Source organism: Carassius gibelio, chromosome B14, assembly GCF_023724105.1.
Source record: "Carassius gibelio isolate Cgi1373 ecotype wild population from Czech Republic chromosome B14, carGib1.2-hapl.c, whole genome shotgun sequence".
In the NCBI taxonomy this organism is placed as follows: Eukaryota; Metazoa; Chordata; class Actinopteri; order Cypriniformes; family Cyprinidae; genus Carassius; species Carassius gibelio.
This window is the reverse complement of record NC_068409.1, coordinates 19,642,071-19,666,999: the sequence shown is the minus strand read 5'-3', so window position 1 is coordinate 19,666,999 and position 24,929 is coordinate 19,642,071. Positions and strand designations below refer to the sequence as shown.

At 36.3% G+C, this 24,929-nt stretch overlaps 1 protein-coding gene across 5 annotated transcripts in view; it reads left to right on the top strand.

The window, feature by feature from the left end:
* Nucleotides 1–24,929, top strand: part of LOC127971387 (protocadherin-11 X-linked-like) — a 189,182-nt gene that overhangs the window by 46,326 nt on the left and 117,927 nt on the right. For 3 of the 5 annotated variants that reach the window (XM_052574368.1, XM_052574371.1, XM_052574370.1), the window contains one exon: nucleotides 9,097–9,138. The exons of 1 other annotated variant lie outside the window; for it this stretch is intronic. In XM_052574368.1, coding sequence (XP_052430328.1) covers nucleotides 9,097–9,138 — 42 coding nt within the window. Of the gene's footprint in view, nucleotides 1–2,446; nucleotides 4,131–9,096; nucleotides 9,139–24,929 lie in introns of those variants that run through there. One more of the 5 variants, XM_052574372.1, reaches the window with a different exon arrangement.

The following is a 24,929-nucleotide window of genomic DNA, read 5'->3' as shown; positions in this document are numbered from 1 at the left end:
GCATCAGGCGTCATGGTACATTCAGCATTTCAAAAACATCATAAAATATGGGAGTGGATGTCCTTGGGTCCACAGTTTGTGCTCTCAACCACCCGCGTTTCAATAATTCAAATTCTACTTCATTTTTGAGTCTCACCGGGTATAGCGCAGATGTGCCTAGATTTACAACCAAACACATTTTTAGAACATGAAGTGATTGATCTCTCTTGAATTTCTCTCTTTGTATTGATTACGTCCAGTTGTGTCTAACTCCAGGCGATTTCTGCAGCGTTTAGCCCATCAGCAATTCTTGAGCATCTTGGCCTTTAGGAATATATTCTGCATGTGTGTTTAAAATGCACAAGCTTTAAATATGTTTATGCATTTTTTAACCATCTGATTCTCCCATAGATAATCCTAAGTCAAATTAAATTTGGCCCTTAATAGTACTACCCAGAGGTGCAGCCATAATTGCTTTGCTTTCTAGTTTAATATTTTGGTTATTGCGTCACTGTTGTGAAACATGTTACACTCTGAATCTTTTACATATATGTACAGTATATATATATATATATTAGGGCCGGGACTCGATTAAATATCTAATTAATTAGAGGCTTTGTAATTAATTCATCGAAATTAATCACATTTTAATCGCATATAAATATTTGACCTGAGAACAGTGAGAAGTAATTTTTTTCATATGGATTTATAGTATACCATTGAATAATGACTGAATACATAAGCTTAAGCAACAAAATATTGTTTATTTTTGTTCAACCAAGTCTAGCAGACCAGTGCAATTTTTGCCATTAAGTGTAGCAATAGCATATTTAGAAACAATTTAGAAACAGTACATTTCAGAAATTCAGGAAGCTTATAGGTGCTGGAATTTTCTGTAAAGTGTTTTTTAAGTATAACACAATACTGTCAATTACATTCAGAACATTGGAAACCCTGACTATTAGAAAACATCTCTCTGTTGCTTCAGAGGCCATAACATACTAAGTCCAACTCTCAATAACCTTGGCCAAAACAATAAAGAGTTCAACATAAACTGCCAGTTGCACCAACAAAATAATACATAGTTCAACATAAAGTGTAAAGTCCACGCTAGCTGCTATATGTTTTGCGTCGAGGTGATACTTGAGGCTCGATGTGCTGCGCCTGCGGTGATGTGCGAACGCTAGTTGGTGCTTCAGTATAATTGGTCCGCCGAAACTCATCCAGTGAGAAACGTTCCGCGGTGCAAAAATAAGTTATAAAAAATGCGGGAATTTTTTTTCTGTAATTAATTAATCTTAATTAACACGTTATTTTTTGTGTAATTAATTTATCTCAATTAACGCGTTAAAGTCCCGGCCCTAATATATATATATATATATATATATATATATATATATATATATATATATATATATATATATATATATACATACACAAACATATTTTTTTAAGTCGGTATATACATCAGCAGAGTGATGTAGTTGCAACATGTTGAAACAAAAATTTACTAGTCCATTCAACTTTCAATCAGTTATGTCTACAAAGAAATAGAAGCAAAAAAAACGTTTAAATAATCTCAAAACGATCTTTTAGCAAAGACGTGCTAAATGTATTATGAGTGACAGTACATTTATATACATTACAACAACAACAACAAAATCTTACAACACAAGCTTAAGAAATGCACGTTTGTGTATTTTTGAAGTTGTAACAGCAGAGTGAGTTTGGTTTTATTTTTTCCTCCTCAAAGAAACCTGAATTCATTCGTATACATTTTATCGGCATGTGTGTTTCCCAGGAAACGACCCATGACCTTGGCATCACTGCCATCGTGTTCTACCAGTGAAGCTGCATCGTAATTTCAGTTTTTAAAAGTCACACAGTGTTCATTTAACTTTGCTGAAGAGTGAGTTTACAATACAAAGAGCTTTGAAATGGTACTGCCCTCTTGGACATGCTGCTTGCTGATATATTTCAATGATAAATTTAAGAGATTGAGTAATAATGAAGGAAATATAAACGTATTACCTTAGTTGTATCGTATTTTTAAAAACATGTTCATTACCAGCTATTTAAAAAAAAGAAGAAAAAAAAAAGAAAAAGTGTTATAATCACATGAGCTTCCTGTTGTCATCAATGAATGAGTGTTGCTGTAGTGTGGTGGCTGTAACGGCACATTCGGAGCAAAAAGCAATTTGGTTTACCTGCATGCACTGACTAGTCACTTTTCCCAGCATTCTTCAAGGTAAATCCAACCAGATGAAATGAACACCAAGCTCTTTCGTTCTGTTCCTTGAAGAATGCTGATCCTCTCCCTCTCTCTCTCTCTGTGTATGCACGTGAATGTATATGTCCAGAGAGAGAGGCCTTCATTATCATCTTACACAATACATAATGCAGCTTAGAAGCCAGATGATTTTGTAACTACAATCTCCCTATATCTGTCTGTCTCTCTATATTACAGGAGACGGCACTGAAACCACCACTCTATGGCACACTCTGTGGCACAGGTACAGCTCGCTCCCACAGGATAAAAATCAATCTCTAGCTGCCATTTCCTAAAGAGAGGGAGGGAGGGAGAGGAAGGCACTCACAGAAGAGGTGAAAACACGAACTGTACACATTCTCCAGCCTCAAACGAGTCCTAGAGAGTAACGCCAGACTAATTTAACCGTCCGAAACTCTGCTTGTGACTTGTGGGAGGTTTGAAATGCTTTGTTTAACCCCTTTTGTCCTCATTCACCGGTTGCACCGAATAGGGCACAAGAGACACCTCCACTCTGCTTATCCAAATGGAATATGAATACGGCTAAGACCTCTGTATAGGATGTTTATATAGATATGTATTTATGTATAGCAGCAGCACAGTCCTTGTCGTCTGTGTGTCTATTTATTGATTTTGTTCACTGATAGTAGTTCAATGAAACTTCGGCGTGCCTGGTGGTTGTTTTGCTTTTTTTCCCCCCGTTTTCATATCCTTCGCTCACTTCCTTTACTTTTTCATTTGTTCATTCTGTGCTCGTATCCAATAGATCACTGCGAACTCCTCGTCACCAATTGCCACGGCTCTCCTCGCACCGTCCCAACGCTTGTTAACATTTAAATGCATGGCCCTCAATAGGAGGTACCAACACGTTTTAGCTCTGTCACTGATTGCCTCTGACTCTGGGATGCGGAAGATTCCAAAAGAGCCCTAATGCTTTGCTAAGCTGCAATCATATGGGACAGCGCCCCCGCTTCCTAATCAAAGAAACCCCTTGTACACAGTAGAAAGGGACACCTGGTCTGACCTCTATATGTTGTCTGTTGTAGTCCGCTTTTACCAGAGCCAATATAACCTGTGAGATGTATTTACTGATTTTGAATAGAAAGCCTCTGGCAGTCTTGTCATACGAGATGGTAGGTTTTAGTTACATCACCTAGGTGTTTGTATATTCTGAAACTGACATGCTATGTATACTTACAACCGAGATGAAAAAAAAAAAAAAAAAGTATCTTAAAAGTAGAAAATTCAGTAGAGAGCACGAGAATACAACGTGGACTATTCCGATTTTATGTCAACAGCAATAAATTTACGATAAATCGAGAACTCACCCTACATGAGCACTTTAAAGTCGTGATAATAAGCATCCCACAGCTAAAGCTCTCTTTTGTGAAACTTAACAGTCGGGTATTTCCGTTCTTGAATGACTATAACATCACTGATGAATTGCTTCGATGGATAGCACTTTTGTTCGAGCAGTAATTTACTCCTTTTTAGCAAATGGACTGATTTGTAGAAGTGTCTTTGGGCCCAAATGTTTGACCTCTTATTCTTGCAGAGGTATCAGATGTCTTAATGGTGTCAATTGTAACGCTCTGGAGTAGGAAAAACAGAATGACTCACACAGAAAACTGTAGCACTGTGTAAGAAACAATTAGACATGCCTGGATATTTGCCATTGATAAAGAATGTGAGGGGAGAGGGGAAAAGTAAAAAAAAATTGATTTTTTCTTTTCATGTAAGGAGTTGGTTAAATCACTTTCATTATAAATGAAGCACCTTACATTGTATCCTCTGTTTATTTGCCAACATGTGAAGTAAACTGTACATAACTGTTTTATGTATGTTTGAGCTTTGGAAGTTTATTAAAGTCTTTTGCATTGTACTGCACATTTCCATGCGTCTTTTCTTGACCAAACAATATACGGTGGGGTCCAAAATTGACATCACTTGTGATAATGCTTCTGTATTGTAGTTTTCTAATGCTAATATTGTGATTATAAATATCGCAAAATGATATTGATTAATTGATTTTATTATTTAGGCAACTGTTTAAAATAAGATTCCATTAGTTTGCATTAGTTAATGTATTAATTAACATAAAATTATGAGTAAGATTTTTTATGAGGTTTCTTTTGTGTGTGTGCTAATTATTACTTGATTTATGTATTTTTTAAGCTAAATGTTGTGGTGCACTAATTAAAACTTATATCAAGCACAGAAGTCATGTTAGGCCACATGGGCTCTAAACTCACAACACTGAGGTCTGTGGAAGTACAACAAAATTACACATCACAACCACATCTAATTTGCCCAGTTATGCAACTGCACTGGTATTTATGCATCTTTTGAAATATACCTTTTTTTATGAGACTGAACAGTTACAATTTTAAGGCTCACTGATCACACAACTGTAATTCCTCAACATCCGTTTGTGAGCGGGCCCAAGAGCCAGCCATTGTTCCCATGTATGTGGTTTCAAAGCAGCTGTTCCAGAAGTTCACATGAAAGAAAGGAGAAATGAGAAGCGCAATGGAAAACAATTTAATTGCTTATCAAAGTTGCTTTAAATTGCAAGACTGCAGAGCTAATCATTTCCCTTGAGGGAAATATGTCCTTGGTGATTAGAGAAAATGGTGCACATTCACTACGTTGAGCTTGTATTAAGCTTGTGTGCAAATGTCAGCCTGCTATTAATATCGCATTGTAAACTCTCTATGCGCTAAACTCTGTGTACAATCATGACGAGGTTGGCATGCACGCTTCCATAAGAACTGAATGAGACCATTACCAAAGCACATATGCTTTTTCCGTAAAGCAGTTTTTGTTCACTCAGCTTGCATAAGAGTTTCAGATGAATATGAAACCATGTTACCATGAGATAACTTACAATCAGCAGGCAACTGCTTCTACACAGAAAAAATAAATAAATAAATAAATAATAATAATATTCATGTAGCTCAAACCGTAGAGCACAGTGCTAGCAATGCCAAGATCATGGGTTTGATTCCCAGAGAATGCATCAACTGATTGAATATAACATGGATGCAAGTCCCTTTGGATAAAAGCATGGCAAATACATAAATGTAAATATCATTTTATCAACCGTGAAAGAAAGAGACAAAATGCAAAAGGCACAGTAATGCAAGAGATCATTTGCCTTTTACAGCGGTCAATTATAGGCTACTGTTATGTGGTTATTATACAAATCTGAGCGCTGAATGCTGCAATCGACCAGTCGCAATCAAGTATTACAGAAAGTCTTACTGTCTTTGGATTTAAAGAATGGGCAAAAATCTTCCAACAGATTGGTCTCCATCTGCTGGCAAATTATGTTTCTTAAAGATATGTAATTTAGCCATTGTTATTCTTCAAATTGAGTGTGACAGCTGAGGAGAGTTTCTTGTGTTGGCTTTGCTTGATTTGTGGCATTGAGCTTAAATGTATTATTTGTTTGACAGCGTTTAGAAGCAGGAGAATTCCCATTGAATCAAATGCTAGAAATGCTAGCTGCATGCTGTGAATTATATGGCTCCACGTGGTGTGCACACAGCTAACATACCTGCACGTTTGCTCATAATCGAATAAAGCAACTGTCAATAAGGAGACTGATTAAGGGAGTCTGTAAAGTTACGGCCTCAGTAATGGAGATGCCTCAGGGATTGACCACATTAGCCTAGAATAACCTTCAACATATTAAAGGTGCAGTTCACCCAAAAATTGAAAATCATTCGCACAAAAAAACAAGATTTTCAATTACACTACAGGTCAAAGGTTTGAGGTCAGTAGTTTTTTTTTTACGCATTACGCATTATCTATGGGGTCCTTGTTACAGTGCAAATATTTAAGTGCTGAGTAATATTAATTAACAGCATATACTTAGGTTTATGCTTGGTAATGGATATGATAAGAATAATAGTATTATTATTATTATAGCATATACTGTATGTGACCCTGGACTACAAAACCAATTTTAAGTCGCTGGGGTATATTTTTAGCAATAGCCCAAAAAAACATTGTATGGGTCATTAGAATGTTAAGTAAATATCATATCCCATGAAGATATTTTGTAAATTTTCTTCTTCTTTTTTATATTAGTAATATGCATTGTTAAGAACAACTTCAAAGATGATTTTCTCAGTATTTAAATATTTATTTATTTATTTATTTATTTATTTATTTTTTGCACCCTCAGATTCCAGATATTCAAATAGTTGAATCTCAAAGAATCCTGATTAAAAATGTATTCTGGTTTCCACAAAGATACTAAGCACAAAAGTTGTTTTCAGCATTGATAATAATAACAAATATTGAAGACTGGGGCTGTGATGCTAAAAAATACAGCTTTGCATCACAGGAATAAATTAAATGTTAAAATTTATTAAAATAGTATTATTTATTATAATAAGTGTTAGTGTAAAATATTTTAAATTGTAGTGATTTTACAAAATTATGTTTATTTATTTATTGTTTTATTATTATCATCTTTGATATAATAAAGACAGTCTGTTATTTATTTATTTATTTATGTAATGTAAATGTAATGGAAAAATTACACTCTTTGGGCAAACAATCAGTTTAATGTCACGTTTGTTTGCCCTGTACTCTTACATCTGGCCTTCCACGGTGTCACAACCCTCAGAAACACAGTGTTTGCTTAATTTTCACTCTTTCTGTTTCCTGTGAGTGTTGGTGGGAAGAACAAATGCATAAATACATAAATTATATCTAAAAATAACTAAAGAGTCGCATTTAATTTGGATTAATTTAAGGAAACTTGATGATTGGAAACAAGCTGCACTGCCAGGCACACCACAATGAAAGTAAAACCAGTGAGGAATTGCATTACTTGAGTCTGAATGCCTATGAAAGTACCTCTCCGGCAGGTGCTGACTATGAGAGTAATGCACCATAGAGAGCTCATGAATTAATAAATCGCCTGGACTTTAGAATGACAAAATGTATCTCGGGGAGGACAGACTAAGGATCAGATTGCTGAGAAAGTGCAACAAAACATATGTCTTGAGATCGTATTTATAATTCATATCGATCATATCCTGTGTCCTCAGTATTACATCACACACAGAGAGGGGCAGAATGGGGCCGGGGTTTGAGGGTACAGGAGAGTCATCCGTCGTTATAAATGATCAGGTACACCAGGGAATTACTGCAGACTGAGAATATTGTGTCCAAGTCCCAACGGGTTTGCTGATTATCTCTATGTAGTGCTATTTATGCATTTCAGTGCACCAGTGGAGGAAACAGGAAGATGGTCTCTGTTATTTGCACTCAAGGCAGTGCTGCACGCTCCTGCTGCCAAATCTCTGCCAAACTGAATAATTCAATCATGCTTTTATTATTATTATTATTTTGTATTTTAACATTTGTGTGTTCAAAAATCGAAGGGGTGCTCAAAGACACCGGTTGTCGCTGTGGCTTGTTAAATTGTGCCCATTGGTTAAAAGTACAATAGTATAAATATTCACAAGCCACACAGTGATGAATATTTTTAGGCTGCATGGATTTGCATACAATTGCTCTGAGATGGCTGATATTAATGTCACTGATTAAGGATGTGGATTGTGGTTCTGTATGTATGCACAAGTGTCTTTCAGTGTCAAACTGTGCTTTTTGTGTTTTGTCAATTAGGAAGTCTGTTTCTCACATTCGAAATGCATTCAAATGCAGACAGGATTGTCCTAAATGGATCCCTGCAGCCATATAGCTTTTTGTTGCTTTTCAGGAGATTAGGAATTGCTTTTAAACATGATTGTCCTTCTTGTTTGTCGAGGATTGGCAGGTTGTATAGGCTTATTATTCCAAAGGGAAAATGTAAAAAAGCTTCAAAATAAATACACCGCTGTCTGATTAAATGCTTTCAAAATTCAATTGAAGAACGTTGTTGTACACTAATCTTCAGGAGGACGCTGTGTTAGAAATACATTCTTTTAAAACAAGGGATCAGAATTCAATTTCCAGAGCTTGTTTTCATATTGCCTGCATAGTCGTTCTAGCAAGGGAACTTTTGTGTGTCACGTCTTTGCACTGCTACGAAACATTTATTTATTTAGAAAAGGCATGACATTATTAAGGTTTTCCATGTATGTTGAAAGGGGACAGTTCACCCAAAATCAATATTGCCATCATTTAATCATCTTCATGTCATTCCAAACCTAATGACTTACTTTCTTTTGTGGAACATAAAACAACATATTTTACAACGGAGGTCAAAGGTCACCAAATGGTTACCAACATTCTTTAGGTGTATTTAGAAAAGTGCTTGGCTTGAAAAAGCATTTATTTCATTTTAGCAATGAAAAATCATTCTAAAAAATGTTTCATAAAGGAGCGCAAGACTGCAGCCGAGGAAATCATGTTAGTGCTGCTTTACGAAATACTTTGCCATGTAATATACAGTGCAACCCTTGGTTTATGTGATATTAGTATAATATATATTAATCATCCATATGTCTCTCAAAACTCTTATGATTGCAACACAAAAGGACACATTTTTCCTTTTTTAAAACATTTTCTGTGTGTAACAACTGTAAAAATAAATAAATAAAATTCGGCTTATATTTTACACTGTAAGAAATGTGCTTTTGAAACATTTTTGACTCAGACATTGCTTATACATGTCACAACGAATTAGAAAGATTTTATGACTTCAAAATGTTTTGAATTACACATAGTTTGCAAGTAGAAAGTCATTAATAATATTTTTATATTAATAATAATCTTTAGCGTAAGAAGAAAACAAATAAAAACTTTTTAAAGTGTATGGAAAATACCAGAATGAACATTCTTCAAAATATCTCTCTTTTTCTCTCTCTCTCTTTCTCTTTGAACAGCCACTGTTCAAAGAAATCCGTACAATTTGGAACAACCTGAAGGTGAGTAAATAATGACAGAATTTTCATATATGGGTCAACTATAAGTGATAAATACATCTGCTGATTTGCCATAGAAAGCAGTTCTTCCATCTTCAGAGCTTATTATGTCTAGGAAACGCTGTCGCGTGGAACAGATGACCAGCTGAATGTTGTAGGACATTTACACGAGATCTTTCCTAAGTAGGTAAGCAGAAGATCGGCTAAAGTCGGGTTGGGAGGCGTTGACTTAAAGACACTGTTCAGAGCCACTGTAATCCAGGTAATCCAGCACAGATTTCTTAATTTGCACTCGTAAAAGAGATTGAAGGACGATAAGAGCCCAGCCCCGTCTTAGAATAGCTAGTAATCTGGTTTGGACAGAAGATTCAGGGGTATTTACCCAGCCTTGATATTTGCTTAAGCAGATGGTATGAAGGAGGGGTTGGAGCCACCAAACTTGCTCATCCATCTACAGGACAAAAAATAAATAAATAAGGGGAAAAAAGAACAGTGGATGATAATCAATGTTGTTTATTTTGCTGCTTGACTCCTTAAGTACTGTCAGCCAGATTATAGGCTTTCCTGGGGATAATCGGAGACAGCAGACAATTGCCTTTTTTCCATCCTGAAAGGATCCCCCGTGACGGCGTAAAGAAGGCGGTTTAGGGTGGATGCCGACTCTTAATTCCTGATTAGTCCTTTTCCAAACCTTGCTAAAATTAACTGGGCAGGGTGCTAATCACTGAGCCTCAGACACTCTCCGCTTCACTCTGCCGCAGAGTTTACACTACATAGCTGACATGGAGTAGACGTCTCTAGGGTGAGACCCAATTAGGGCAGGCTTTTGAACCCTGCTCCGAACAATGTTTGACCACACAATGGACAAGCGATTTGCTCCGAGCCATTGTTACTTTGTTGACTTTATAAAAGCCCCTCAACAGAGCTGTCCCTCTCCTTTGTTGCCAGGTGTACCAGTGCCAAGTCTGCGGTTGTTTTTCATGTCCACGGGTCGAAGCGACCCCAAAACATATAACGTGATGTCTAGCCCCTAAAAAGGGAACCCTGCCAAAAAAAAATTATTTTATCACCCAGAACGAAACGCGATTGGGCTAGGTTTGAGAAGTAATTGGGCAGGTTTTGATTTGAAAACCTGGCAACCCTACACTACTAATCACAGGAGCGCCTTTACTGACAAGATGTGCATAAAAGTCACATTAGATTTTTTGCACAATCCTAAAAAAAAAAAAGAATAATGACAAACAATACAGTTCAGAAGTTTGGGGTCAGAATGTTTTTGTAATAATTCTAGTATGTTCACCAATGCTGTATTTGTATGAACAATAATTCAGTAAAAACAATAAAATTGTCAAATATGATTACCATTTATGATAACATTATATATATATATATATATATATATATATATATATATATATATATATATATATATATATATATATATATATTTTTTTTTTTCAGTGTCACATGATCCCACAGAAATCATTCTAATATGCTGATTTGCATTAATTGTTATTAATGTTTAAAACAATTGTGCTGTATTATTATTATTATTATTATAATTTGTTTTGTAGAAACTGATAAGTTTTTATTAATTGATGAATATATAAATCAAAAGAACAAAATTTACTTGAATCATTTATTCTTTTGAAAACAGTATAAATGTCTTTACAAATGTGATCAATTTAAAGTTTCCTTGCTAAATAAAAGTTTCTCTTTAAAAAATAATAATACCAACCTCAAACTTTTAAAATGTTTTTTTTTTTTTTTTCTGTGAAATTTACTTTTTATAAAATACCATTTCTGTCACAGATTTTGAACTCTGACAATTATTTTTTTCATTCTGAGGAAAAAAAAGAGATGTGTACAGAGATATAAAGACAGAATATAATCTCAGAATTGTTTAAAATGCCATGCCCTCAGCTCTGCACAATCCTGCTGTTTTTTTTTCTCTCTCAAAATTATGAGATTTTTAGAGAAGGTCAGTAGAGGAGCGAATCCATTCAACGCCGCTACATTGAACCTTTCAGTTATGCTTCCCTACGTTTTAGCCTTCTCACCACTAAGGGATGGACAACAAGTGTAGCTGGGACATATTTCTCTAATTAGTCTGCATCAGACTCATTACAGCTCTGATCAACAAGAGTGGATGACGTCTGGACGTCACGTAGCCAGGAGACCGTTTAATGCACTTTTAAAGGTGAACCGGTGCTAGACTAAAAAAAAAAAAAAAAACGAATAAAGGCAAAATGGAATTTAATTCAATTAGCCTTCCTTTTTAATTGGACAAAAACATGTGATCAGGGGCCAGATTGAATGGCCGGTGCTCTTGATTTAACATGCATCTCCAGCAGGCGGCTGGACGCATTCAGAGGACGCTAAACAAGAGCGGACAGACTGCAAAGTTTCCAGGAGACAAAAAAAATTAGAACTATGCAAGCTTGTATTGACATTCTTCCAGAGTTAACTTGCTGGCAGAGGTTATTAGAAAATGTCAATATCAGGGCAGAAAGCTGGCTATTTTTAAGTTCGCTTTTCATAGTATGGATCATTACATATTTATGGCATCCAAACTTTGTGTTGCTTTGGACTCGAGTGAAAAATCCTGATCTGGAATGTCAACAAAATGTCAGCTTGGTATTACATTGCAAAACAGGCCCGAGAAGATTTCATTATAGGATAGTGTGTGTGCCATTATGCGTTCATTATATTAAATTTGGCTGCAGGCAGTCGAATGTAAGAGAGGAGAGCCTGCTGTTTAGGGGAACGCGAGCAGGAGCTGGAAACATACTGTTCGTACAGATTGTCGGCCCCAGAGAGCTGCCCTGTAGACCCCGCATGCCTTCGGATGCCTGCCGCTTGCCTAGTAAGCACTTTGAAAGCTACTGTATTGTTTAATACCTTGCCCAACTCTTTGCCTCCTTCCATCTAACAGTAGTGGCTTTTGTCACACACGATGGCTGCTTGAAAAATTGTATATATTTTCTAAATAAATAGGACAAAGAGGTGCTAAAAGATAAATGACTTTCCTCGGCTGCAGTCTTGCGCTCCTTTATGAAACATTTTTTAGAATGGTTTTTCATTGCTAAAATGAAACAAATGCCTTTTCAAGCCAAGCTCTTCTCTAAATACACCTAAAGCGCTCCTTTCAAAGAGTTTGAGATTTCGATATTTGAACGGAACGCCTTGGATCGTATTTCGAAACTTTAACAAAGAACAAAATCACAAGACCAGACCAAAGCGCTTGCTTTTGTTTCAAAGCTCACTGATGCTTTGGCATCGCATAAAGGCGTAACTAACTCATATGGTCATTGCTGTTCCAAATGTGTCTTTTATTTATTTTTTACATTGCTTTATCGTCAGATGAAAGACAGTAGTATTCTCTTTTGTGAGCCGTGTACTTTCATATCGCTTTTTATTTTTTAAATCCTGCCATGTTTAAATGCAAATGGGCTTTGGCTGTTCTGCAATCTGTCTGCATGGGGCGAAGCCTTTGGAGTGCTATGGATGGTGGGCATGATAAATCTCAATATGCGGAAACCAGGCACATGGACAGATATTGTTATTCCTCCCCCAAAACATTGAGCCACTGTCCCTTAAAATCAACAGCTGAGCTCATGCGATCAAGCGAAACGCTAAAACGATCTGAAACAATCAGACTGGGAGTCATAACTGATTCATTAGCTGAACATGTGAAGTCTACCTTTGATAGATCAGGTAAATGGATTATTGCATGTGATTCCTGCCAACGCCGTGGGTATTTGTGATGTTTTTTGGCTGGTTAGATCTCATGAGATGAAATGTATTCACCTCAGCCTTCACCAGAGCAGATCGTCATTTTGCTGCAGTCACACGTAGTTTGAAGTCTGACTAAAGTGCTGTCAAGCTTTAAGTGTGGAGTATTTGCTGTGCTTGTTTTCTGTTTGTTTGCGTGGCAGGGACCTCAGGTGTAAAGAGACATTGGTGACACAACAAAGCCGTCGTACTGAATTATATAATCAATGAGGGATGTTCATGCAATCACTCGCAGTCTTTCTTCAGCACATGTCACACTCCAATGAAGATGAGGGAGTCATTCTGTACTAATTAAGCATTGGCGAGTGCCTGTGGACTGGCAGCTCTGTCTAACTTGATTCTCTGCCTGATAGCTCTAAATCAAGACTACAAGAGTTTACAGAAGCACAGCCGCAGTATTTACAGGAACAACAGTTCAGGTTGATCCCATAGCTACAGAATATAGTGTGGTTTATAGTATAGTTTGACTTATAATATACAGTATATATCTATATATATATACTGTATATTATAAGTTAAAATAGGCGTTAAGAAAGAAATCATTTACCTGTCGAGAGTGTGTTGGCAGAGTGTAGTTGGATGGCTGAAGTCCAAAAAATCAGTAATTCAGGGGGAAAATCAACAACAATAACACCAGCAACAACATATTGTGTGAATTAGGTACGTTTTTATTGACGTGAAATTGTAACAAAAATGTCAGTGCTCTTAACAACAGTTTACATTTAAGTAAATACATAAAGAAGTAAAACACAAAATAAAAACATAAAAACGATGTGATGAAGATTAAATTCCAGTGAAATATCTTCACAATATTCTATGATGCCTTTAAGTCCATCATTTCAATGTGACTGAGTGGCAGTTCTCTGTGGAGGATGAGTTTGTGGGACGTTTACAATTGAATTTAGAGATGTTAGAGAGGAAGCAAAAATGGACAGAATGTGAGCCCTTCTCATTGTTAAAAGAAAAAAAGTGATGAATAAACTCAAGTGATAATTACATTACATTTAATCATTTAGCAGATGCTTTTGTCCAAAGCGACTTACAAATGAGGACAATAGAAGCAATCAACATGACAAAAGAGCAACAATTTATAAGTGTTGTGAAAAGTCCTAGTTAGTCTAACGCAGTACACATAGCAGCGTTTTTTTATATATATAGTAAATAAACAGAATAAAAAGTAGGTAGAAAATAAATAGAATAGACAGCAAGTGTTAGAGGGTCAATTATTATTATTATTTAAAAAATGAAAATGAAAATAAGTAGTTAGAACAGAAATAGAGTGTTCTAGTGTCTAATTAGGTAAAAAAATATATATATTTGTACGAAATATATATATATTTTTTTATTATTATTATAAATTCAATGTCTCTGTTACTTAGCGGAGAAGTGGAAAGAAGTATCCTCAGCTTACATCTGACCACAAAAAAAAAAAAAACGAGAGAGAGAAAAGAACATGCTTGTTTGTAAGCCAGTTACAATTTTAAAGTTAAATGTGTATTTAAACTAAAGAATGAAATAATTTACCTGTTGAGAGTGTGTTGACAGTCCGTGTAGATGGATCACTGAGCTCCAGAAAATCAGTAATGAGGAGCTTTGACAGTTACAGGCGGGAATGAAGAACCCTTACACAAAGAACCATTTCAGCATGAAAGGGTTCTTCAAGATTCTACGGTTCTAAATAGAACTTTTATTAAATATAAAGAACCATATTTTTTTAGTGTGTGTGTGTGTGTGTGTGTGTGTGTGTGTATATATATATATATATATATATATATATATATATATATATATATATATATATATATATATATATATATAGTATCTATATTTTTTTTCTTTCTTTCTTACATTCCATAAAATTTGATATTCTGTGTAGTCCAATGTGCAATGTGTTACTTGTAAACATTTCATTTAAGATTAATAATTTAGATGCTTTCAATATGTTTATATCCATGTATAAATAAATGTATATATTCCTGATCCACACTTTATGTACGAATACTAAAGAGCTTAGTTTGGCTGCCATTTAGTTGGTTCTGAATTGTAACGCTTACCCATTTAAACCACATGAAGTCCTTCTAGAAGTAATACCACTGAGAGAACATGTAATCTGTATAACGCAATAGATTTATTGCATGCAAAATGTCAATAACAGGCACAGCAGACAGAGCGTCTAGCCATAATAGCAAACCATAATGCACCATATGACTAATATAGTCTATTTTCCAGACACTGGTTTTGATGTTGGTTCAGTAGCGATGCTGTTTGATGGGTTGTAAATCTGCTTTGTGTCGAGGCACCACCGAGCAGACCAGGACACATTCCTTACGGCCAATTCACTTCATAGATTAGCACGTACAGTGAATACATGTGTTCGGCCCAGGGAGATGGACAACACTTGAGCGCATTGTGAGAACAGAGCTCATTTCTTTGTGTGGATGATTGGGTTCTCCTGCTGGGAATAATGACTGTGCCCTCCTTTGACTTTGAGGCAGTGACCTGAAATAAGGCCCACAAGTGAAACCGGAGTCCGTCTGAACCTGTGTGTGATTAAGGTCACCCAGACATACCACATTTTCTTGACCCTCTGCACACATCGACCACAGCTTGAATTCATCGGGGAGTCTTTTGTAGTTCTTGTCACAATGCAAACATCAGACCTCGGCTGAACGGCGGGGGCGAGGCGATGCCGAGGCACTCGAGCCGTCCTGTAGCGGTTGCTTTTCTTTTTGGCCTGTCTACTTTCTGACGGCTTGATAATACTCGCCGGGGAATTTTTAAAGCATATTTGGCTTGCTAACTTACCAAGGACAAGCATTCAGTCATGACCACAGTGCTAAAACCGGCATGTCGAGTAATTAGTAAGATGGCTACTCATGAAAAAAGACACTGGGCTGCAGCTCATGCTGAATGTTCCCAGCTGAATATGGCCTGTAATGTGAGATTTATGAGTTTCAACACAGAGTTTACTCTCAATTCATCTCCTTGCTGTGCCCTATCGGGTCGTCAAAGTCAGCCTTTTTTTACTTTAAAGTGTCCTGTCGCAGCTGACCAATATTGTGTGGTGGCATGGTGTAGTATAACAGATGACTCTTGCACTTTTTCACTGCCGCTGCTGGCGATGTAGGACAATTTATTGACGTCGGCGGTTGCTCGTGTATGGATGAACAGTAATTCCTATAAAGGTACTTACATTTTTAAGGCTTCTATTTAAAATGCTTTCCCATGCTGTGAGATTTGATTAACTTAAGACCAGAATGATAAATGATTATGCATAATTTTCTCAAAGGAACACTCCACCATTTTTTGAAAACAGGCTCATTTTCCAAATTCCCCTAGAGTTAAACAGTTAAGTTTTACCGTTTTCAAATCCATTCAGTCGATCTCCGGGTCTGGCGGTGGCACTTTAGATGTAGCTTAGCATAGATCATTGAATCTGATTAGACGGTTAGCATCTCGCTCAAAAATGACCAAAGAGTTTCAATATTTTTTTTTTCTATATAAGACTTGACTCTTCTCTAGTTGCATCGTATACCAAGACTGACAGAAAATGAAAAGTTGCGATTTTCTAGGATGATATGGCTGGGAGCTCTACTCTCATTCTGGCATAATAATCAATGATATTACACAGTGCCTGAAAATAGTCCCCAGCTAAGGTAGCCTAAATTGCATAATAGCATTGCACCTGCTGCATCCTTGGTACAGCAGCAAAGTTCCTTGATTATTATGGCGGAAAGAGAGTAGAGTTCCCAGCCATATCGACCTAGAAAATCACAACTTTTCATTTTCTCTCTGTCTTAGCATACGATGTAACTACAGAACAGTCAAGTCTTAAAATAAAACTCAACTGTTTAACTCTAGGGGCCCTATTTTAACGATATGAAACGCAAGTGTCAAAGCGCGAAGCGCAAGTAACTTTGTGGGCGGGTCTCGGCGCTGTTGCTATTTTCCCGGCGGGATAAATGGCTCTTGCGCCCGGCGCAAATCTAAAATGGGTTGGTCTGAAGTAGCTTCATTATTCATAGGTGTGGTTTGGGCGTAACGTGAAATAAACCAATCAGAGCGTCATCCAACATTCCCTTTAAAAGCAGGTGCGCAAGTTCCATTATGGATTGCTATTATTATGGCGTATTTACCAGGCGCACGCCAGGAGCGGTTCACAGCCGAGGAACCTGATGTTCTTGTAAGAGCAGTGAAAGACAGAGAAGTTGTGTTGTATGGGGATGGGAGAATAATTAGCCTGAATAATTTGTGAGCTAGTTTTATGCCTATTTTTTTTCACATCTTCGTGGCACACCACAATGATTTCCGTCATCTCATGTGTTAATATTTTTTTAGTGTAACAATTTATGATTTGCAAAAATAACTGTTGCATCTGTGTAGATTACATGAGCAAAGTGTATGCGCGTTGTGCACGCTATACATTATGGTCAAGCATGCGCCCTTAAAATAGCATAATGAACAACGCGCAACGCGCCACTGACTTTAGACTAGTTTTTTTCTGGTCAGTGGCGCAATTGTTTAATGGAACAACAAAATAGCACCAGGGATCGTTTGCGCCGGAACACGCCTCCTTTTTTGCGCTGAACCGCCCAGGGAGCGCAAGTTCATTCACTAGTTTAGCGACGTGCTTCTGTGGAGGGAAAAGCGCGCTTTGCGCGGGTGCAAAATAGGAATGACACATGCGTCGGTGTACAAAGTCAATTGCGCTGGGTGCAAGATAGGGCCCTAGGGGAGTTTAAAAATGTGCCTATTTTCAAAAATAATGGAGGTTTCCTTTAAATTTGCATGCCGTTTCATTACGGCGTAATACATCTCTTGTGCATAAGCAATTTTTCAAAGGAAAACTGAAACAACATCTATGCTAGATTATGAAGATTTTATCTCCAGCTGGGTTTCTAGAACTACAGCAGCATCCAATGATTGATTTTCGCGTGGCATATGATAGGAGGATATAACTTTATTTGTAAGGTTTATATAAAACATTGATCAGAGGTAAATTATGTATCATGCAAGACTGAATAGGTAATGGGAATTATTTGAAAATAATTGTGTGGGTTATTTTTCTGCAATCACAATGTTTCAGTCTAAAGGTTTCAATCTAAAGAGCTCAGAGTTAAGTTCCAAACAACTTCTTTTATGCTGCTGGAATTCAGCATTAAAAAGACACAATAGACTGGTGGTGGAAGTAAAAATTCCAATTATTTTCACCATAGAGCAATTGATTTTTAACAATAATGTACGATATAAATGGTATGAGATCATAAAGAAAAAGTTGAGACCAAGGTCTGTATGCTTTAAATTAAACTTCTACAAGAAATAGTTTTATTGTCAGATATACAATGAAGAACCACACTACTCATAATCATGAAGAGCAATCACAGATCATGAAGACAATCCAACAATCAGAGAAATCACTGTTACTATGGAAATGCATATTGTGTCGAAAGCACTCCATAATAATGTTACATTCATGCAATCAGTTCAAGTTCAGTCTCCCTTGCTCTCGAACTGCTTATTTATATACACCACTGTTTTAAAAATTGGGGTCAGTAAGATTCTACTTTGTATTTATTCAAAAAAAAGTATATATATCTTAGTATCTAGTTGGTTTCTTTATAAAATAATATTTCTTTATATAATATATTCCTGTCGTGAAAATAAAGTGTTACTCTGCTTAGACCGGACATATTATATTGATGCCGTAAATCTGCAAATGCAATTGGATATTGAAAATTAAGTGTCTTCAAAACCAGCTGTCCTTGACTGCTTAGGTCTAAAGCGAAGACATGAGAGACAGAGCAAGTCAAAACACACATTTCCCACAAAGTGAGGAATCCTGCCTCTTATCTATTTGATTTTGCACTTGGGGAATTTTTCTTCATCTTATGCTTCAAACGTCAAGTGCCAAATTCATTTGCATGCGCTTGAGGCTTGGAGAGTTAAAACAAAGACGTGTGACTGGGCACGGTTCAGACACAGAAGCTGTTGATGGAAAGGCAGTGCGGTGGGAGGGGAACCTGGAGGGAGGAGGGGTTCTGAAGGCAGCAAATCACATGAGGAGGGTAATTTAATCTGACTCAGTCTTTCTGTCACTTCATATAAACTGGTTAGTTGGCTAGGCCTCCTGAAATGAATTAAAATGCATGAATAATGAAACATCTCTGGCTGTGAAAGGAGCCGTGCTTTCTGCAACTTCAAAGCCGGACAAAGCAGCCTTTATAATCAACAATTTGCCGTTTTAGTCTTATATTAATGCCCATGTTTAAAGTGAGGTAATGGAAATGCAATTAGGTTTTCAGAATTGAAACTATTTCCTTAATCAACCTGCGACAAGTGCGCTTGTAACATTAACAGTAGATGCTGTCGCCGTTAAACTGCCCGCTAAAAATGCAGGACAGGAATTTTAGGTTTGAATCAAGATGCTTTGAACTCAAAAACTAGTCAATTTCATTGCAGCAACTGGTCATGTGATTTTAAGTAATTCTGACATCGAAAATCTAATGTCGATCGCAGAAGTATACTTTTGCACTTTGGAAAAAGTCCAGACTAAATCATAAATAAATAAATAAACTACAATGCCCAATACAGCAAAATACTTTTACAGTATTTTAGTGTTGCCAAGGTTAAGCTGCCTGCTGTGGACTACTGTCTTTGTATCGTTGTTTACTGCTAGAGATAGACGTGATATTTCTTTTAATGTTAAGCTCCCATAGAGAAGCGATATGCACATAAAACTTTGACACAAGTCTTTACTTTACCCCTAATCTGGCGGTGGCAGTGTACTTTAATGTATTGGTGCCACATTGTGAAGAATGGAGGAACGATAACGCTTTGTGATCTACAATCCAGTCGGAGATCAATGCTCTGGCAAATAAAAGCATGAGGCGGCTGAGCCAGAGAATTTATTAGCAGCTGAAAGTATTGCAACTCAAACCTCAGAGGCGTAAAACCAGAGGTGAACAAGCTTTCTGGCCTGGCCTGATGTCCTACTTAAGGGAATAGTTTATTCACCCTCATGTTGTTCCAAAAAATAAAAGAAATAAAAATAAATAATAATATAAAACTCAATGACAACTTGGACTGTCAAGGCCCAAAATAATGTGTACTGCATATACACCACCATTCAGTTTGGAGTAGTATTTTTATTTGTATTTATTTATTTTATTATTCTCATCATGGCTGCATTTATTTGATTATTTATATATATATTTTTTTATATATACTTTCAGCAGCCATTGCACCAGTCTTTAATCTTAAAATATATATTAGTTGAAGCTATTGTATGGCTTCTGAAGATTTAGAATATAGTTTATGAAAAAGAGTGACCAGTACATTATTCAAAACTTTTTTTATGTTCCCAAGAGTTTTTGAATTCAGTTTTAGTTGAACTAATCCTTTGATTCACTGCTGGAATTTTCATTTTAAAAGTAATGTCACAGAAGAGATTAGATGAGAAATATTGATTTCAAAGAAAATTTAAAAAAAGGTATATTAGCTCATTTGTTAGAATGGTTAGATGTCCGAGCTTTTTTTTTTTTTTTGTCTAATCTGATCAAACCAAACCAAAAGAACACTGATTAAAGTCTCCCTCTTATACAAAAAGCCAGTCTAAAGGAAAAGCCTATTGCTCTGAATAAAGTAGAGCTTAGCCATTAGACAACACAGAGGCGGCATGCACTTTTGTTGGATGCAGGACAAGATTAATACAATCATGTTTTAATCACTGACCCGGCTGATTCTAGTGACACCCCGCCCCCTTCAATGAGTCTGGGATTGAATGAAGCCAATTGATCTCCACCAAACTCTGTGAAATCGATGTGTGGTGACCATCTTAAAAGGAAAATAATGACTGGCATCAAAGTCTGTGATCACTTGTTTTTTGGCAACTCAGAACGATAATTACTAGATATGTTGGTCTCTTTACAGCTTGCATAATTAACACATAATTAAGTGTTGAGTTCTCTCAAAGTATGGATGACAATCCTAATGTGCCCAACAAAGTCGAGACTTTGCTGCATTGCCTAGATGAAACAAAGCTGAAGCCAATACAGCTCATTGCCATTGAATAATGGAAAGAAGATGAGTCACAACAAACGACACCGATTTAAGAGTGTTTCTCTTGAGTTTCAGTTGTTGAATTATTATTTTTTTAGCCATTATATAAAAAAAAAATCTTACTGTTATTTGAAGGTCATATTAAAACTGAACATTTTACTATGACTTCATCAGTTGTGTTAATGACTTTAATTGCATTTTAAAAAATTATATTGTTTTACCCTTACCCTTATTTTCACTCATTCATTCATTCATTCATATACACCAATAAAAAGTGTCCGTAAAATGATCAAAGATTTTTATTCCAGAGGTTTAAAATGTAATTATTTGTAAATGAAGGTTGATTTGTATATTGACTGTTGGACAGTGAGCTGACAATTATATATGAGAAATATCAGGTCCAGAGAAAAGCCTGTTTTATAGCAGTTTTTTTTTATTTTTAATTTTTTTTAATTTTTTTTCAAGTCCATAGCTTGAAGCACAGTATTTCCAGAAGGGGTACAGATATTCTATGTAAATATTGTTTATGAGGTGGTATTTGTCAGAAAATGTAAGTCAAGGGAAAGTTTTTCTGTCACAGATTTCCGCCCATCCATGAATATCTGATGCATCAATTTGTGTTTAAAGAGGCATACAATGTTGAGGAGAAAAGAGCATTATTTGACGGGGGTAATCCTTTATAAGACTCACCCTGAAGTTGCCTGCGGGAGAAGAGAACAAGGGAGCAGATTCTTGCTTCTGGCTGAATTCACAACTGTTATCTGCCTTCCCTATCCCCTTGTTTAGTGATATTGCATTCTGCTCTTTGATATTCCAGTTAATCCTTCAAGTAAAAAGATTTAACTCGAGATTATGCTGTTTCTATGAACGCTGGCTCTTGCTCGCTCTCGCGTGTCTGAGCGAATGCTCCTGAGGCGATGCCATAATTCGAATCATACAGAGAGAAAGCGGAAAAGGAAGCACCGGGCTTCCCATTGGTTCCGGCGTTCACATATACATCATCTACGAAGCCTAAATCTGTATGCAACTCCTAATGAATGCGTCAGTTACATTTTGAATCTCCATTTAATGAATTGCTTGATGGCTCAGAAGAATTTTGACTCGTCACTCTCATTATTTTTTCCACACTTTCTTTAGAGAACACTAAAGTGCTTGGCTCATGATAAGTGTTGGGACTGATAACCACTTACCAGCTTAATGTTAGATTAGACACTTCAACTCCCAGCTGCATTTTAACTCTCTAAAGCACGTGGTGCCACTGTTCACAAACTCACACACTTGTCAGCCATTCCATTATTTCTTAAAGAACAATGAGACCCTCAAACATACCACATGAAAATATTTCCTATATACTGAGTTCTTGAGTAAAAAGAAGCGTGTTGTTATATATATATATATATATATATATATATATATATATATATATATATATATACAGTACAGACCAGAAGTTTGGACACACCTTCTCATTCAAAGAGTTTTCTTTATTTTCATGACTATGAAAATTGTAGAGTTACACTCAAGGCATCAAGGGCTATTTGACCAAGAAGGAGAGTGATGGGGTGCTGCGCCAGATGACCTGGCCTCCACAGTCACCCGACCTGAACCCAATCCAGATGGTTTAGGGGTGAGCTGGACCGCAGACAGAAGGCAAAAGGGCCAACAAGTGCTAAGCATCTCTCGGGGAACTCCTTCAAGACTGTTGGAAGACCATTTCAGGTGACTACCTCTTGAAGCTCATCAAGAGAATGCCAAGAGTGTGCAAAGCAGTCATCAAAGCAAAAGGTGGCTACTTTGAAGAACCTAGAATATGACATTTTCAGTTGTTTCAAACTTTTTTGTTATGTATATAATTCCATATATAATTCCACGTGTTAATTCATAGTTTTGATGCCTTCATTGTGAATCTACAATTTTCATAGTCATGAAAATAAAGAAAACTCTTGAGAATGAGAAGGTGTGTCCAAACTTTTGGTCTGTACTGTATAATGAAAGATTATATTATTATGATTCAAAATGAATAGTTTAATATATACTCAAACGTTACATATTTTAAAATGTAATTTATTCAAGTGATGGCAAAACTGAAAAAAATAATGGTAGAAATCATGACACTCAATATGTAGGAATGGAAGTCCCGCCTTTGAGGTGAAAAAGTCAATTGCCTTTTAGTGTTTTATATATGTTTTTTTTTTTTATAATTTTTTTTTAATAATCTTTATAAACAGTTCTGGCAATTTTGAAAAACATCCCAGGCGCCGTTTTTGTGTTTCTATTAACAAGAAAATAGCTGCTGAGGTGTTACCAAAATGGCTGGCGAGTAGATTGACTTGCCTTAAAGGGACTTTAGTATGACATTATCATATTAAATTACAGTGTCAGGTTTTTCTCCTTCTGAAACAAATTGAATGCTGCATATTTCGCTCAGATAATGGCCCGAGGGCCTCTCATTTGGCAGCTTGCAAACCAATGTGCTAAGGTCTATCAGGTCTGCTATTCTAACGGCTTCTCTTTCTTGCCCTGAATATGAACTCCTGCCTTACTCATTGTGATTCTCTTCTCATGGCCTGTTGTCAGCGGCTCTGCTGAAGTCTAAACGGCTGAAAAGCATCTGTGAGTCTTATGGAGAATGATACCTGTTCATTTGATTGGCCGGATTTTGAGTTGGTATTTTGGTCGAAGTCTTAGCCCTCTGCTGTTAAATCTTTAATGCTTTTCAAATAACAACAGTTGTGAGACAGTTGATTGGCTGTAGTGTGTATATGTTGGCGCATGGGATGGTTGCCTAGTAACATCATCCGTCTTTCTGCAAGGTCTTTGCATTGTGTTAGGAATTCTTTAAAAGTAGCATGTTCCCCGGTTCAATCAATTGAGACGATCAAAAATACCTTTTTTCGATGGAGGTTCTTGAGCGCTGTCACGGGTTATTATTGTCTGATGTTTAGCGGTTTGAAGAGCATCTCGATATATTAGTGGCACCTAATTGCATTACCTGGGGGGAGACGGATGGCGCCAGCTAAAATGGTTGGCTGTGGCTCAAGCTGTGTTGAAGGCAAGTGCATCTTTACAGCTTTTACATCCATTTCCAGCTGGGATCTTTTATTGACGACTAAGTGATTTTCCAACAGTTTTTTTTTCCAACACTCATGCTTCATCTTTGCAAGTGTTTTGCCAGTCAACGTCTAGAAGCATATTAGCGGGTATTCTCATTACTGGAGTTATACTACAACGTTAAAATATCTGTAACCGCTTGGATAGTATTACATGCTGGAAGCATTTGTTTACTTATTTATTTTACAGTCAATTTTTGTTATTTATGTGACTTGTACACTATCGGTGACTATATTTTCACTGCGCATGAAAAGATGGCATTACCTAATAACCAGTTTTTGCACATTATTGTTGAATTACACAACACGGATGTAGTATTTTCTAACAGAGAATTAACAGGTCAAGTTTAGCACAGCAACAGTCTTTGTTCAAATACTCCACATCTGTTTACCTGTTGGTCATAAAAAACCCTTTAACTGATCAGCTTTCTCTTCTAGATGATATATTATTTTTTTTCTTTGTTTTATTTTGTTATTCATTAAATTTTTTAAATATCAACACACACTGGCCCTAGACTGACCTGACCTGACCTGAATAAATATGCAATATTCCACCCACACAATTAGTTGTATTATACATATTTTGAGCATATAGTATATATAAACTAAATGCTACCAATATATATATATATATATATATATATATATATATATATATATATATATATATATATATATATATATATATATATATATATATATATATATATATATATATATATATAAGAAACATACATTTAAAATTCTATTTAAAAAAAAAAATGTGCATCTAAAAGTGACTTACTACTGAGGTGGCATCTTATGATGTGGATTTAATCAAGTGAATTATGG